Source organism: Silene latifolia, chromosome 1, assembly GCF_048544455.1.
Source record: "Silene latifolia isolate original U9 population chromosome 1, ASM4854445v1, whole genome shotgun sequence".
NCBI lineage: Eukaryota > Viridiplantae > Streptophyta > Magnoliopsida > Caryophyllales > Caryophyllaceae > Silene > Silene latifolia.
This window is the reverse complement of record NC_133526.1, coordinates 33,905,555-33,922,641: the sequence shown is the minus strand read 5'-3', so window position 1 is coordinate 33,922,641 and position 17,087 is coordinate 33,905,555. Positions and strand designations below refer to the sequence as shown.

Below are 17,087 nucleotides of genomic sequence, written 5' to 3'. Positions count from 1 at the left end.
ATCCCGCTGGCCCTAGGCGTCAGACCTGCAGGATCTTGGACGAATGTATATTTGATAATAATATGCCGTGGTGTTGATGTGTTCTTGAATGTGAATGCGTGAATACGGATGTGTTGAATGTCTTTCTTGATTTGCTTCCTTAGCTATTTATAGGGTCGGAACCCTAGATATGTCCTACTTCGAATATGGAAAGGGAATATAATTTCCATAAGAACTCTTTCCAAATTCGGACGCCGCCTATGATTGGCTCCTGATCTCCCTTGAGCCCGTTTCCCCTTTCTCCAACCGCGGGCTTCCTTCCTCCTTATCACTCCTTCCATAGCTTCTTATCTTATTAAGTGGGCCTTCCTTATTGTGCTATTTTTAGCCCAAACAACTATTACAACACTTAGAACGACAATACATTGTTTAAGCTTTACATATAATTATTCTCCTAAATATTATAGTGAAACTTCTCCTGGCTTGGTGCCCGTAGTTTTTTCCCATTCAAGGGTTTTCCAGATACAAAAATCATTGTCTTATTTGTTCTCTTTACTTTCTTTTATTTGCACTTTATTAAACCTGCCCTACAGTTATATACAAGATAAACGAGCTAGTTAACCCTGCTAAACTCTCTACCCTAACCTGATTTAGCCCTGCACAGAATTTACATAAAATAATTGGCGCCCACCGTGGGGCATCTAGCTCATTAAAATCTTTTTTCCCTTTTTTCACAAACAAAATCCAAAAAGAAACTAAAAATGACCACTCCAACCATAGAGGAGCAATTAGCTGCTGCATTGCAGAAATTGGCTCAGTCCGAGGTTGAAATCCAACAATTGAATGAATCTGGATTAGCTTTAAAATAGAAATTGGAAAAATACAAAGGATCAAGCTCCAAGATCCAGCCAGGAAGTCCATTCTCATCAATTATCAAGCACTTCGATTTCTCAAGCTTTGGGAGTCCAAGTGGTGCTAAGAAAGCAATCAATATTGATGATGATGACACTCCCAAAGATGACAACGAGAAGCCTGACGAAACAGGAGCAGCCGTCATGATGGTAATATCCAGGAGATCAAGAAATTCAATGAAAAGTTCGAAAAAAATACCTGGAGTCCCTTCCAGCATGGAAGAAGCTACCCCAGAGAGTTATGTTGACTCGCCCTTCATAGATGAGATAGTTAAAGTAGATCTTCCCAAGAAATTCGTGATTCTATCTATAAGAACCTATCATGGAACCTCTGATCCACAGAATCATGTAGCCTTCTACAAATAAAAAAATGTTGGTTGCATCTATCCCCAGTGAGTTCAGGAAAGTTTGCATGTGCAAGAGATTTGGAATTACCCTGACTGGTCCTGCACTGCAATGGTACATTTACCTGCCAAATGGAAGCATCAAGTCTTTTACTGACTTGGTCAATACATTCAATCAACAGTTTGCTAGCATCAGGGAACTGGAAAAACGTTCCAATGATCTATACAGGGTTACCTAGATCAAAGATGAGAGCCTTAGAAGCTTCCTTGCTAGGTTCAACAAGGAAAAAGTATCAATACCCAGGTGTGACATCGGTACAGCAGTGGAAGCATTCAGACAAGGATTGCTACCTAACAGCGATCTATATGTGGAATTAACCAAGTATCCCTGTCACTCCTTCGAAGATGTCCAGGCAAAGACGCTTGCCTATATCAGGCTAGAAGAAGACAAGAGTTACAAGTTTGGGGGGTCCTGTAATCCAAAAGACTATGACATGCCAAACAGAAAAAGTGGCGGCAAAGGCAGTAACTACAGGAGTGGTCCATATACCGGGCCTGATCAATCAGAAGTCAACCTGACGTAAGAACAGCAAGGGAAGACTAAAATTCATCCACCTATATCTGAACATAACTTCTGTCATGACATTGCAGGATTGATCAAACGGCTGGACAACATGGGACTAGTAGTCAGATGGCCTAGGAAGTCAGACAACCCGAATCAAAGGAAGGACCATACCAAATGGTGCGAGTTTCACATGGATATGGGACACACAACAGAAGATTGCTTCACCCTCAGGAAGAAAGTAGCCTACCTGTTGAAAGCTGGATACCTCAAAGACTTGATCAAAGCCAGGGGCAGGATTGAAGAAACCAGCAAAAACAACCAAGAGCAGAAGCAGGAACGCAATCTCCCTCCACCACCTCCACTCTACGAAGTGAAATTTATAAATGGTGGATCAGAGAGTTGTGGCCTGACCAGTTCAGCAGCAAAGAAAATAACCAGGACGCCTCAAACTAAGTCACCCTGCAAGCCTGACAACATCCCACCTATCACATTCAGCGACTGTGACTTGGTAGGTATCATTGACGTTCATCATGATGGCCTGGTGATTTCCATGCAAATTAGAACCGCCAATGTGAGGAGAATCTTAGTAGATGGAGGCAGCTTAGTGAACCTGATCATGCTAGACGTGCTTAAAGTCATGAAGATCAAAGAGGATCAGATCACCAAGAAGTCTAGTGTCTTGGTAGGGTTCAGTGGCGAGACAAAAAGCACCTTGGGAGAGATCTACCTTCCTACTTAAGTTGAAGGCGTCGCATCCTACGAAAGGTTTGGAGTTCTGGACTGCTTGTCCTCTTACAACGTCATCCTAGGTAGACCTTGGATTCACAATGTCATGGCTGTCCCATCAACCTATCACCAATGCATCAAGATACCAACAGATTGGGGAGTAGCAACTATTAAAGGTGAGCATAAGTCAACACAAGAATGCTACACTTAGGCCCTAAAGCCTTCCAAGGCAGGTAAGTCCCTCGCATAGCAATTACCGTACCCTGTCAGGAGCACTTATGTAGTGCCACCTAAGATGGAAACAGACCAGGTAGTCCTCAACCCTGAGCACCCTTATAGGTATGTTCTAGTTGGCTCTGATGCGCCCAATTTAGTCAGGCCGGAATTAGTAAGTTTTCTTAAAAACAAATCTTCCTGTTTTGCTTGGTCTCACTTTGATATGACTGGAATTAGTACTGATGTTATCAATCATAAACTTAATATTGATACATCTTTCAAGCCTGTGCAACAGAAAAGACGAAAATTTACACCAGAAAGAAACGCCATTATCAATGAAGAAGTAGACAAACTCCTTAACATGGGTATGATCAAAGAAGTAATGTACCCTGAGTGGCTGGCAAACGTGGTGGTCGTGCAGAAAAAGAATGGTAAATGGAGAGTATGTGTAGATTACACAGACTTAAACAAGGCCTGCCCAAAGGATCCATTCCCTCTCCCACACATTGATGCTATGGTAGATGTAACGGCAGGGCACGAGATGCTGACGTTCATGGATGCTTCCAGTGGATTCAATCAGATAAAGATGTACCCTGCTGACAAAGAGAGTACTGCATTCATTACTGATCGGAGCATATACTGTTACACTGCCATGCCATTCGGTCTAAAGAATGCAGAGGCAACATACCAGCGCCTGGTCAACATGATGTTCAAAGAGCAAATAGGGGACACCATGGAGGTCTACATTGATGACATGGTAGTAAAATCCAAGAATGCACAAGACCATGTAAAGCACTTGGAGCAAGCATTTCAAATCCTGGAAAAATATAATATGAAGCTCAACCCCGCAAAATGCCACTTTGGAGTTTCTGCAGGGAAATTCCTAGGTTATATGGTGACCAAAAGAGGTATAGAAGCCAGCCCTGAACAGATCAAGGCTATTCTAGAGTTACAAACACCCAAATCTGTCAAGGACATTCGAAAATTAACAGGAAGAGTAACAGCCCTGAACAGGTTCTTATCCAGATCATCTGAAAGGTGTAAAATTTTTTACAACCTACTCAGAAAAAATAAACAGTTTTAATGGACCCCTGAACATGAAGAAGCCTTTCAAGATCTAAAACTATATCTCTCATCTCCACCTTTACTGGCCAACCCAGAAAAAGGGGAACCCCTGCCAGTATACCTCTCCATCACTGAAACCGCGGTAAGTGAAGTCTTGGTAAAGGAATTGGAAGGCCAGCAACACCCTGTCTACTACGTAAGTAAAAGTCTACTAAATGAGGTATGGTTTACTTGAAAAGTATGTTTTAGCTTTGATCATGTCATGTGCCAAGTTGCGTCCTTATTTTGAGTCTCACCCTATAATAGTAAAGACCAACCTACCCATAAAAGCTGTCCTACGTAAACCTGAACTATCAGGCAGGATGGCCAAATGGTCAGTCCAGCTTAGCACCTATGATACCACCTTTGAACCCAGGACAGCAATCAAATCACAGGCCTTAGAAGACTTTGTGGCTGATTTACCCTAACCTAGAATCAGACTTGGCCAAAGAAGTTAACCAGCTAGAAACTAAGACCCCTGGCCAGCAGTGGACCTTGTTCACTGATGGCGCGTCCAACATAAGAGGTACAGGATTAGGATTAGTGCTAAAATCACCACAAGGAGACACTATAGCCCATGCTGTGAGTTTTGAATTTAAAGCTACTAACAATGAGGCTGAATATGAAGCCCTCATAGCAGGACTCAAGGTATGTCTAGACCTCGGTGTTCAAAACTTAAAGGTAAAAACTGATTCACTTCTAATTGCAAATCAAATAAAAGGAATTTATACAGGAAAGGATGAAAAAATGATTTTAGATTTAGAATATGCTAAAAAACTTTGCGATAAATTCATTTCATTTGACATTGACCAAATACCAAGAGACCTGAATACCCAAGCTGATGCTTTGACCAGCCTTGGCTCAAATTTTACCACTGCTATTTTTGATAAAATACCTATTATTCATATACTCGAACCTGCTATCAGCAAACCTGTAACACCCCGACCCAAACCGGGTCGGGAGCGGTTACTTATGATAGCTCACCAGGCTGTGTACATGGCCCACAGATCAACACGGGTCCTTTATAGCGCATTTTATCCTCACTCATGCGCATCCCGGAAACCTTCCCAGGAGGTCACCCATCCTAAGACTACTCCCAGCCAAGCACGCTTAACTTTGGAGTTCTTTCGCATGGATGACCATAAAAGAAAGTGCACTTTGTTGATATGAGTAGTACTTTCAATCCCTTTAAGCACTAGTCATTGAAGCCTATAACTGGACCTCTTCAATTACCGTGGGGTGTTACAATCACCCCCACTTGAAGAACGCAACGTCCTCGTTGCGCCTGTGAGCATAACCGCTAACCCAGAATCCTCCCCCGCTAGGTGTGTGATCACAATGGAGCGTATAACCACTGTCTCCAGGAGCGTATAACAACTGCCTCCGATCACCACACGGTCGCAGGGTTGCTCTGATACCACTTGTAACACCCCGACCCAAACCGGGTCGGGAGCGGTTACTTATGATAGCTCACCAGGCTGTGTACATGGCCCACAGATCAACACGGGTCCTTTATAGCGCATTTTATCCTCACTCATGCGCATCCGGAAACCTTCAGGAGGTCACCCATCCTAAGACTACTCCCAGCCAAGCACGCTTAACTTTGGAGTTCTTTCGCATGGATGACCATAAAAGAAAGTGCACTTTGTTGATATGAGTAGTACTTTCAATCCCTTTAAGCACTAGTCATTGAAGCCTATAACTGGACCTCTTCAATTACCGTGGGGTGTTACAAAACCTGAACAAGTTAATCCCGTCAACACTGATAGTGACTCCTGGACTAAACCTTACTATGAATGGTTCCTGCGAGGTATACTACCTCAGGGCAGGTATGAAGCCAGAGCATTTATAATTAGGGCATCTTCTTATTACATCATCAAAAACACTCTGATTAGAAGATCACAGGCTGGACCCTATCTAAAATGCCTCGAACCACATGAAGCCAAACAAGTATTTCAAGAAATTCATAAAGGATATTATGGCAACCATAAAGGAGGAAGAAGCATGGCAAGCAAAGTACTCAGGACTGGCTATTACTGGCCTACCCTGCTGGCTGACTGTCTAGACTATTGTGCGAAGCCTGCCAAATACACGCCCCTATCATTCATCAGCCATCAGAACTGCTACATTCAATTTCTGCACCCTGGCCATTTATGAAGTGGGGCATGGACATAGTAGGAAAACTCCCAGTAACACCAGGCCAAAAAGTGTTCAAGTTAGCCATGACTGACTATTTCTCCAAATGGATTGAAGCGGATTCTTTCAGGCAGGTTACTGAGAAGGAAGTAATATTCTTCATCAGGACAAATATCATATGCAGGTATGGAGTCCCTTTAGAGATAGTCTGTGATAATGGCACCCAGTTCGTTGGAAAAAGGACCAAATGTGACACCCTCATTTATTGCGGAAAAGTAAACACGTAATTCTATAGAAAAACTGACAGGATATGTTTGTAATTGGTTCAACTAATTAAAACCTGTCATTTTTAAAACTTTTCTAAACCATTCACAAACATTTCCAGAAGGAGGATGCCAACACCTGCAAATGCTAACAGACTAATTTACATAACTATGCTAAAGCTGCGAGAATAAAGTGATACAAACCAAAGAAAAAGAGGGAGACATATGTCCCTAAAATGTATGTGACACAAAAAGGGTTTAAGGGTCACAATGAAATAAAACCAGTCTAGGTCCCAAGGTTACTTTGCTCGCTAGCTCGTCCATGTACCCCATATATGCATCACCTACCTGTCATTCGCATTTTATACAAATACGAAAGCCACAGTCAGTGGGGAGTAACTCCGAGTTCTCCCAGCCACGAAATGTCATAATTAATATAACATGTAAACATAAGAATATGAATACGAATCACACAATGCCTTAGCATATAGATGCTAGACAATGCCTGTTGTTTGATAAGTGTTTAGGTGAATGAATAATGTTAGGATCGTTTACAAAATGAAATTGTAATTAATAGGCTCAAATGAATTTTATGGTGATAATTGTAATGTTTTGTTGATTGTGCCGAAAACTGAGCCTTAGTCCCTTTGACTGATGCGATGTCAGTTAATTGAGTGATTGGTCACCGCAATTTGACCCGCACTGTCGCAGGTCTGGGGTTGCGGGTAAAAATTCGGTTGAATGATTTAGATAATCGGCCTTTTTCTTGTTTTAGGCCATTTATCAAGCTTTAGTTCACATGTATAGCTTATTGAATTTAATAGCTTCTTATTTTGTAGTAATGGCCCTAGATTCCCCTAAAGCCTTTAATATTGTTAAAATTGCTAGAATTGGAAGTTAGTATTGAATTCTTATTGAGGACACTGTTGGGATTGTATGCTGTAATTAGACATTATAAGCCTTTCACATGATAGAATGCTAGAATTTATATTGATAAGTAGGACTTTTTGCCCTCTTAAGGTTAAGTGGGTGTCTTACTTGACTTGTGTGGTGAGTTATGTGTGGTGTGGGATAAAATATTCAAGCTGGGACTAGCTGGGACTAGGTCCTAGGTGAGTATTTCGGCCTCCATCATAGATAGGTCTTTATAGTCTTTGACGAGTATATGTTCACTGCTTGATAGCCTTTGTGTTCCTGACTAGTGGATGTTTATCCAAGTTGGGGCATGACCTCAGGTACTTATTTTGATAGTATGGGGTCAGCTTAAGTACTAGCCAACCCTTCGGTGGTGTCCTTAGGGTACTCACTTCACTTTGTTTTAAAAAAAAGTTGTGAGTCTTGGGTGCGGTGGTGTGTATCCGCATGTCTAGGTCTGCGCAGATTTTAGGCTAGGGTTGTGTTGTCTCTTGGCCATGTTTTCTTAATAGTAACCGCTGAGCCAAGATACCGGTTCGATTACCTTCCCTACCTCGTGGTATAGACTAGAGTTACAAAGTGACTATTGACGGTGCTAAGAACTTATGCCTGTCTTTGATATATTGCCCTTTTTTGTTTGATGATTCTATGAATCATAGAAGGTGAGATGCAAGCCGGCTATGGTTGATAGAGTTTGGATTCCTGGATGTTATGTGACTCACATGATAGTGTAGCTTGAGTCGGTCTAGTATTCACATGCTAGGACTATGTGTTGTTATATTGTTGTTCACATGATAAGCACGATTGTCTAGCATCTATATGCTAAGGCATTGTGTGATTCGTATTCATATTCTTATGTTTACATGTTATATTAATTATGACATTTCGTGGTCGGGAGAACTCTGAGTTACTCCCCATCGACCGTGGCTTTCGTATTTGTATAAAATGCGAATGACAGGTAGGTGATGCATATATGAGGTACATGGACGAGCTAGCGAGCAAAGTAACCTTGGGACCTAGACTGGTTTTATTTCATTGTGACCCTTAAACCCTTTTTGTGTCACATACATTTTAGGGACATATGTCTCCCTCTTTTTCTTTGGTTTGTATCACTTTATTCTCGCAGCTTTAGCATAGTTATGTAAATTAGTCTGTTAGCATTTGTAGGTGTTGGCATCCTCCTTCTGGAAATGTTTGTGAATGGTTTAGAAAAGTTTTAAAAATGACAGGTTTTAATTAGTTGAACCAATTACAAACATATCCTGTCAGTTTTTCTGTAGAATTACGTGTTTACTTTTCCGCAATAAATGAGGGTGTCACACCAAAGCTTTCTGTGACGAATGGAATATCAACCTGGTAACCTCAACTCCTGGGTACCCAAAAGCAAATGGTCAGGCCGAATCAAGCAACAAGGTAGTCATCAACTGCCTAAAAAAGAAGCTGAAAAGTAAACGAGGCATATGGGCTGAAGAACTTCCCCTAGTACTATGGACAGACAGGACAACTCCAAAGACATCAACAGGTCATACACCCAATTCCCTGGTGTATGGTTGTGAAGCAGTCATCCCTGCAGAAGTGCACGTGCCAACCTCAAGATACAGCCTAAAAACATCGAGGCAAATGCCAACCAGATGCAAGATAACTTAGCCTTGACAGAAGAACTTAGAGACTCTGCTAGAATCAGGATGGCCTCATATCAACAAACAGTAGCTAGAAGTTACAACAAGAATGTCAGAATCAGAGTTTTCAAGGAAGGAGATCTTGTCCTACGAAAAGTATTTCGAAACAAAAAAGAAAAATCAGCAGGCAAATTAGCCCATGCATGGGAAGGACCATATTTAATAGACTCCATCATCAGACAGGGAGCATACAGGCTACAAACCTTAGAAGGAGAAATGATCCCAAGGTCTTGGAATGTAACTCATTTGAAACTATTTCATATATAGCTCTTGAAATAAAAACAGCTATACCATGTCCGGATAGGGTCAAATTCAAAATTTTAACTTATAAACTATGTGTCTCTTGCCTACTTTACCTGATGAAATTGCTTGCCTTATATGATCAAATTCTATGTATACCCTGTATGAAAATTTATATGCTTAACCTTGCTTAATATAATATCTGAATCCTGAAAATCTTATACATGAATTATTGTTACATGAATAAAATCTCCAGGATTGAGGGCTACCCTATTATACTTGTACTTTTCAAAGTACCTTTTAAAAAATAAATTCATGCACCTTGTAGTGCCCAAACGAAGGTTGGTAACCCAAACCAGATATGGTAAATACAGGCACGATTATTGCCCAACACAGGTATTTACTGCACACCTCTACAATGGCTGGACGCAGCACTGGACGTGTAAGAAGGTGAGAGACCCTGACGACTGTCCAAATGTCCTCCCGACAGGCCGAATACCAAGCCCTCCAGACAGACAGGGGACATAAGCCATCCAGTCAGGCCGGATCCCACCCACTTTAATCATTACAGAGAAACTGCATATGATTAAAGATTTAATAAAATGTACGCCAGGTTAACAGGTTATAAGTTTTGTTTTTCAACAGGTAAACAGGTTGAACTAAAGTTTGCCAAATCAAGAAACGAAAAAAATGACGAATCTAGAAATAAAAAGCAAGCCAGAAAGGCAAACTTGCTATCATTACCAAGCCCTCACCCCCTGGGGCAAAGGCAACAAAAAGTTTATCTTGTCAGGGATACCTTCCTTGACAAAGAGAACCAAAATAATAAATTGTTTATCCAGGGACATCCCCCCTGGATGGGCCAAACCAAAGTTATTGAAATTTCTTAAAAATTGCTGCTTCTCCTGGGAAGCAGCATCAACAACATCACCTTCAGCCTCCTTGGCAACCTCGACATCTTGCTCCGCCGGAGAATCCACTTCCTCCTCTTCACCAAGGTTGTGCAGGTCAGGATACCTCTTAGCAGCCAGAGCCATTTCAGTTTCAGGGTCCCATTTTGCTCTAGCCTCCACAGGCTCATTTATTGCAGCAACTTTTCCCCTGACAAAGAAGTAGAAAACAGCATCATCAAGCTTGCCTTCCATATCATCCTTCTCCATGTTGAGCCCCTCATTCCTCTCCAAAGCCTCCACCAACAACTGCTTGGCAAATCCAGCCTCCAACTTAGCAGCATCATGTTCAAGCTGCGCCCTCTTCAGATCAGCCCTGGCAGCAGCTAAGTCAGCCTGAGCAAAGGAAAACTCAGACTTCAACTTATCACTTAAACTTATCAAAATCAGAACCAATTTAATTGACCCTGGCTACCAGTGAAGTGGACCGATAAGCATTGAGAAGGCATGACATCGCAGCCTGAATACAGAAATAAAATCAAGCCATCAACAATATAACTCAAGAAACTGCCAAGAGGAAAAATGAGGAAAGAAGAAAAGTAAAGCTACCTCTCCTAGAGATACAAGAGCATCTGTCACACGGTTGACAGCATGATCCACCATGGCAACTGCCTTGGTAGAAGAATCAACAGGATCCATTGACAGGGTTGAAGGAGAGATAGAGGCAGCATACTCCTGGATCTTTTCCCTAGCAAAGTCCATATTATCTACCCTAGCCTTGACCTCTCTAATAGGAGGAGTAATACCAGCAGTATCCTCTCTCTTTTTGAGCTGCTGATGATGTCTCGACAGAAGGTGCAACAGGAGTATCCGGAACAGCTGGCACATCAGTCAAATCAATGGGTTTATCAGCTTCAGTACCAGGACCACCACTACCCTTAGAACCTTCCTCCTTAATCCGAGCAAGCCTGACATTTAGATTAGTCGTGCCAAACCTACCACGCCTAGTAAACAACCTGGTAGCTACAACACGAGACACTATATCAGCAATAAAGATGAGGCCGTTATAAACATATTTCCCTAAGAACAAAACCAATAGAAAAAGAAAACTTACCACCAGAAGTAGAGAGCTCAGCAGGCTTGGCAGGCTTAAGAGCTCTAGAAACATTTTTAGCCTTCAAACAACGTGGAAAATGAGCAGCTCCACTACAGTATGGCCACAACCTTTCAATAGAAGGAATGGCCAAGAAAGCAGTTACCCTCTGAGAAGGATAATCTACATTGCACACCCAATCATCTACTGAAAAGCAAGGTACACTCTGTTAAATATTTCCTGCTTTCCTTTTACTAACAAAACATGTGCATGGAAAACAAAAATAACAGGGAACATACCAGCAACGCAAGCATCATAATTGAGATATGCAAAGCCAGGCCCGATAGAATTGGTCCTAATAAACATATAACCAGTAGCCCAGTTTTTGTCAGCACCGCTGTCCAAATTGCTGAAAAGAGGAGTAGTCGAGGGCCTAGCCTTGAAGTTAACCCTACCAGGGCTATGGGTCTTCAAAAGATAGCAGTTTTTCAAGTCACCTAAAGTAAAAGACATGTTATGCTTCCCACAGTGAAAATCGATTGAGTGAACCACCTTCCAGACTGAAGGCATAATCTGATATGGTGGAACACCAATCTCCTTGATCACTTCCACCATCAAAGAGGAGATAAGCAACTTGCAACCTGTCCTAAAAGCCCAGTCATGAATACAGAACCAACCAAGACAAGCCCAGTCATCCCTAATCGGTGAATCTTCAGGGATCCAAACTTCACAATCAGTAGGGATAACCCCCTTCTCCTTCAAAATACTCCCAAACTCAGGTTTCAGACGTTTAGGAAGGCTAGGATGTTCACTGAGAGCTTTTGTTGGCTTAAACTCGAAATCACCATGGAAGATAGACACCATCTCCACAGCAGCAGTACCAGAAGAAATTTCAGAAGACTTGGGTTTATTTTCAGAAGTTTGTTCAGGGGTTGGAACGTCAGGAGAACCAGAAGCAAGAGCCCCCTAGTAGATTTCATTTTTACAATAATCATTATTTTGTTTTCTGGAAAAATTACGAGAAGATGGACATAGGTTGAAGATGAAGATTAAAGAAGAAAATTGGGAGAAGTTCAGAGGAATTATTTGAGTTTTTGGTGAAGAACAACGCAAGAGTAAAAAAGGTATTTATAATGCGGTGAAAATCTAGGGTTACTGCAAGTTAACACGGTTATTCAGAAAGTTGCAGTAAATAGACACTTGTCGCATTCATATCAACTAGTCGCTTTCTCTGCAATAACCACACTCAATCGTCTAAAGCAAGATACTTAATGATGTTTATTTTCTCATTACTGACCTGACTCAGCGACAATGAGAAGATAAAAGGGAAATTGTTAAGCCCGGTGTCCTCACGATGAATACAGGGTATGATTGTACCCTGGCCTGACATCCAGGATAGAAGCCTAAGGATAATTCTGGCAAGGCACCAGGCATGAGAGGGCAACTGACAAATACAAAGATATCAGTTGACCAAGTCAACAAGGAATATATTGAATAATTATCATATAATTAAGGTAATTATATCAGCATTAAAGGAGAATAATTAATCATAATCATGGAGCATTTATCCGACCATTAACACGCATTCAAGACAGCAATCAAGGGGGTCATTTATGAAAAATATTCTGTCATTAAGGAGAAGATCTTGCGGTTACATGAAGATTGTTATATAAGAGAAGCTCAAGACCATTTGAAGACACATTCTATCACGCTCAATCACACAAGAAAAGCTTACAAGCCTTACTATTACAACACTTAGAACGACAATACATTGTTTAAGCTTTACATATAATTATTCTCCTAAATATTATAGTAAAACCTCTCCTAGCTTGGTGCCCGTGCGTGCCCGTGGTTTTTTCCCATTCAAGGGTTTTCCACATACAAAAATTATTGTCTTATTTGTTCTCTTTACTTTCTTTTATTTGCACTTTATTAAACCTGCCCTGCAGCTATATACAAGATAAACGAGCTAATTAACCCTGCTAAACTTTCTACCCTAATTTGATTCAATCCGGCGCAGAATCTAGATAAAACAGATACCACGTTAGGTAAGTAAGCTAAGCAAAGTGATTGTTTATTGTTGGTTAAAAATTGAGAGTAGAGACAGAAAGAGTTGAGGTAGTTGTCAAATTGGGATAGTTTAATTAATATGCGCATCGGGCAAGAGATCGTCATTGACTAAATAAAGCAAGAAAGACAGACGACAGTGAGACCAGCATTTTGGTTGCCTCAAGTTGCTATTACCCACTTTCTAGCAACAGCTGAGTGAGTCATAACACTGTACGTGCTACGTGGTCCCAAAATCTAGGGGGTGCTTCAACTAAAGCTTTGTTGTCCACCACCAATTGCACTATAACCATTTTTCTAACCTGTATTCTAAAAATATACTCCCTCCTATTCTCCATATTGTTCCCCTTTGTTGGGGGCACAAGAATTAAGGAGGGAAATAAAATATTAATTGTGAGTTGGGTGGGGTTTGGTTATAGGAGAGAGGAATGAATAAAATAAGGAATTGTGAGTTGGGTGGGGTTTGGTGATAGGAGAGAGAAATGAATAATTAGGAATTAAATAAGAAATTGTGAGTTGGGTGGGGTTTGGTGATAGGAGAGAGGAATGAATAAAATAAGATTAAAAGTTTCCAAAAAAGGAAAGGGGAACAAAACCTGAATAATCCGTTTTAGGAATAGGGGAACAAAATGGAGAATAGGAGGGAGTATATATTAGTAAAGCTTTATATGAAAAGATTCACAACATATTCTCATGAGAATTGTAAGAATGAATAACTTGTGAATCTTTTCATATTTAGCTTATTAATGTGTACTCTTAGGGCACATGTTAGAGCATCCGCAAAGGAGAGAAATCACCTCCCCATTTAACTTCTCTTTCCTCAAATGAGCAACCTCATTGTTGCACCAACTTCCTCAAAAAATGGGGCTCCACTGTTTTTAGGGGAGGTCTCCAAAAAAAAAAGTAAAGCAATTTGTGTTACTTTTGGGAAAGTTCCCAAATTTTTGTGTGTGAATTGGAGAACTCCATTGTTGCATAGATATAGTTATGAAATGAGGAAGGTAAATGGAAAAGTTAGTGGAAAATGAGGTGGAAGAATAAGAAAAGGAAAGAGAAAATATGATCATAAGTCTCACCTTTGCGGATGCTCTTAGAAGAATCGGCACTATAATAAACGATTTCTTTTAAAACGGTTTTACAAAATATTACTTTCTCCATTTCATTTTTATTATACTCTTTTTTCCCTAAAATTTATTTTATTTAAATTAATTATCCTTTTTATAAATTTAGTATAATAAATGAATGGGCTGCCACTATTACCCTTAATCGTGTAACTAACTAACTACTACCCTATCTATCAGAATGAGATTGTCCTCGTTCTCTTTAATTAAAGCGGTAAAATTGTAATTTTATCCTTATTTCTTAATCTTTCCAAAATAAAAAGTATGACAATAAAATAGAGTCGAATGCAGGTATTATATAAAACGGATTTTAATTATTAAAAATTCATGGATTATAATTTGGAAAATAAGGTATAAACCTAGAACTGCTCTTACTAATATTTTAAATTCATGCAAATGGGGCTTGGGCCACATCCGAGTGTCCACTCCAACTCACTCACTCCTAAAAACACACAATCTAGGTTTTTGGTATACAAGAGTCGGGGTTGATTCTGAATGCGGGGGCTAAATTTTGGTCTTTGTGGTGATGAGTGGAGATTTCGAATGGTACGAAGAAAACGGAAGAAGAGGGTTGTTTGGTGGGGGTGAAGTAGAGTCACCGTCGGTGAAGGCGAAGAACTAGTCTTCGTCGGCCGGTAATGGTGGAGGTGTCGGCGAGGGTTGTGTTGGTGGTGGTTGGTGTTGAGTGTTAGTGGTGTATAGTGGTGGAGGCTGACCGGAGGGGAGGGATTGGAATGAGGAAATTGTATGGGATACCTATTGGGTGTGAGAATGAATTTAGGGTATGGAGGGTCCGGATCCATTGGAAATAATACTAATTCGGATGGTGATGTTAAATGTGAATGTCCCACATCGATTAATAAGAAGAGTTATCGACCAAATTAAAACTAAGAAGTTGCTCCTTTTACGGCTAATTGGTTAAGGGACAGGGTTAAAGGAAAGTGTTACATCGATAAATTAGGAGATTATTGACCCCATTAAAAACAATGAATTACTATAACAATCAATTAATTTAAGATAAAACCTCCTTTAAACTTATAAAGTGTACCCTATTAGTCTAATATGGAGTATTTTCTACGGCCAAATTTCAGGTTAAATTTGACAATGATCTACTTCCTCTCTTCCACTGAATTATTTACGTTTTTTAAATTATGTGAGGAGAATTTTGAAAAACATAAGCGTAAATAATTTTGTGAAAAATAGGAAGTAATAGTTTACGGGACAAATCCATCATTTGATGCGTTCAAGGACAATCATCTTCAAATCAAGGACATTATCAATTCACTAATGACAAGATACACTCATATCCTCCAAGACTCAAGGACCACATGTGGCTGATGCTCTCGAGTAAATTAAATATATATATTTCTCTGTTAATAATGCAAATAAAATATTCAAATAAATACTTTTTCAAACAGTTTAATTTTTAATGAATTTCATCAATTTTTGATAATGTATGTAGTTCATCCGGTACACTTTCTTTTCCTGTCATCATCATTTATATGTTGTTTGGTTGCTCCTACTAGAATCTTTACTCTTATTTATTTTTAAGCGTACGAGTTTACATTCAAGATTGAAAGGAACATATTCTAAACAAAATCTTGCTATAGGTCTCGGAGGATCGAACGAAGTCGGGGACTAACACGAGCTATCGATCCCTCGTCAATGAAAAATATATTTTGTTGTAGTTAAATAATATGCCATTGTGTTTTAGTCATTTTATTACAATACCTAAAATAATTTTTTTTTATTTTTAGCCCCCATAACCTTTTTTTTTTCTTTTTGTATGTTGGTTAAATTACTTCTATTAAGTTTATCAATACAATTTACGATTTGACAAAGTTTTACCTTACTATCATAGTTGTTTTTTTATTTTATTTTCCGCATATAATTGATTTACAAAATGGTAAAATGGAATGCACCCAATAAATAAAATATAATGCCATGAAAATCTCAAAATACCCACAAAGTCATAGCAAAATAAGTACTAGCAAAAACTACACCAGTACAACAAAATCATGCTACTAGGTCTTCACGTCTGAATAACTTAGTGAAAGACCGTCTATCAAAAAATTTTAGTGTTAGTCCTAATCCACGGCCATATAAGAGATGAAGAAGCAAAAAAATTTAGGTTTGGTTGTCATGGTTCAGTCTCTTCTTCACGTCTTCACTTTCCACAGAAGCTTGTTAAGCCTGTATATTATGGCTCATCAGTATTTACTTTATTTTATTTTTTCTGTTTTGTTTCATAGTCCTAATTCCAAATAGCCAATATTATCCTTCTCGAAATAAATAAATGTTTATTTTTGAAAGGCTATAAAATAACTATTGTAATAAATTACCAAAATATCGTTTGTTGTACTAAAATTAAGTAGCACCACTAATAACGCTATTTCATTTTCATGTATACATATTTCAAAATATATATGGAATTAAAATTAATTACGACTCAATAGCGTTATCTAATTTTTGAAGAGACAGTATATAACTTGAAATCACAACTATCCCACCTAAATAGATTTCTAAAATAATCTAACTCACATATACATATTTTCTTTTTGGTGTTCAATGAGGCAACTATTAATTTTTATTTGTCCACCTATATAGATTTCTAAAATAATCTAAGTCACTACATAATTTCTTTTTTGTGTTCAATGAGGCGCAGGGTCAGGCCAGTACAATATAAAAAGGAGAGGGATTCGAACTCATAACCTATTATCACAATACCTCTGTCTAAACCACTAAATTAAGCCCGGTTATGTTCAGTACTGACATAGATATGCTATACAAAATCAAATAAATGGTACTCCTTAGATGAAAAGACATGAGATACCAAAT

The 17,087-nt window shown here is 39.5% G+C and overlaps 1 protein-coding gene across 1 annotated transcript; it reads left to right on the top strand.

The window, feature by feature from the left end:
• The first annotated feature begins 740 nt into the window (after positions 1-740).
• On the top strand, positions 741-2,538 carry LOC141643792 (uncharacterized). The gene is made up of 4 exons (XM_074453102.1): positions 741-803; positions 849-1,238; positions 1,474-1,774; positions 1,886-2,538. The coding sequence occupies exons 1-4, from the start codon at positions 741-743 to the stop codon at positions 2,536-2,538; spliced, it is 1,407 nt and encodes a 468-aa protein (XP_074309203.1).
• Positions 2,539-17,087: the final 14,549 nt, after the last annotated feature.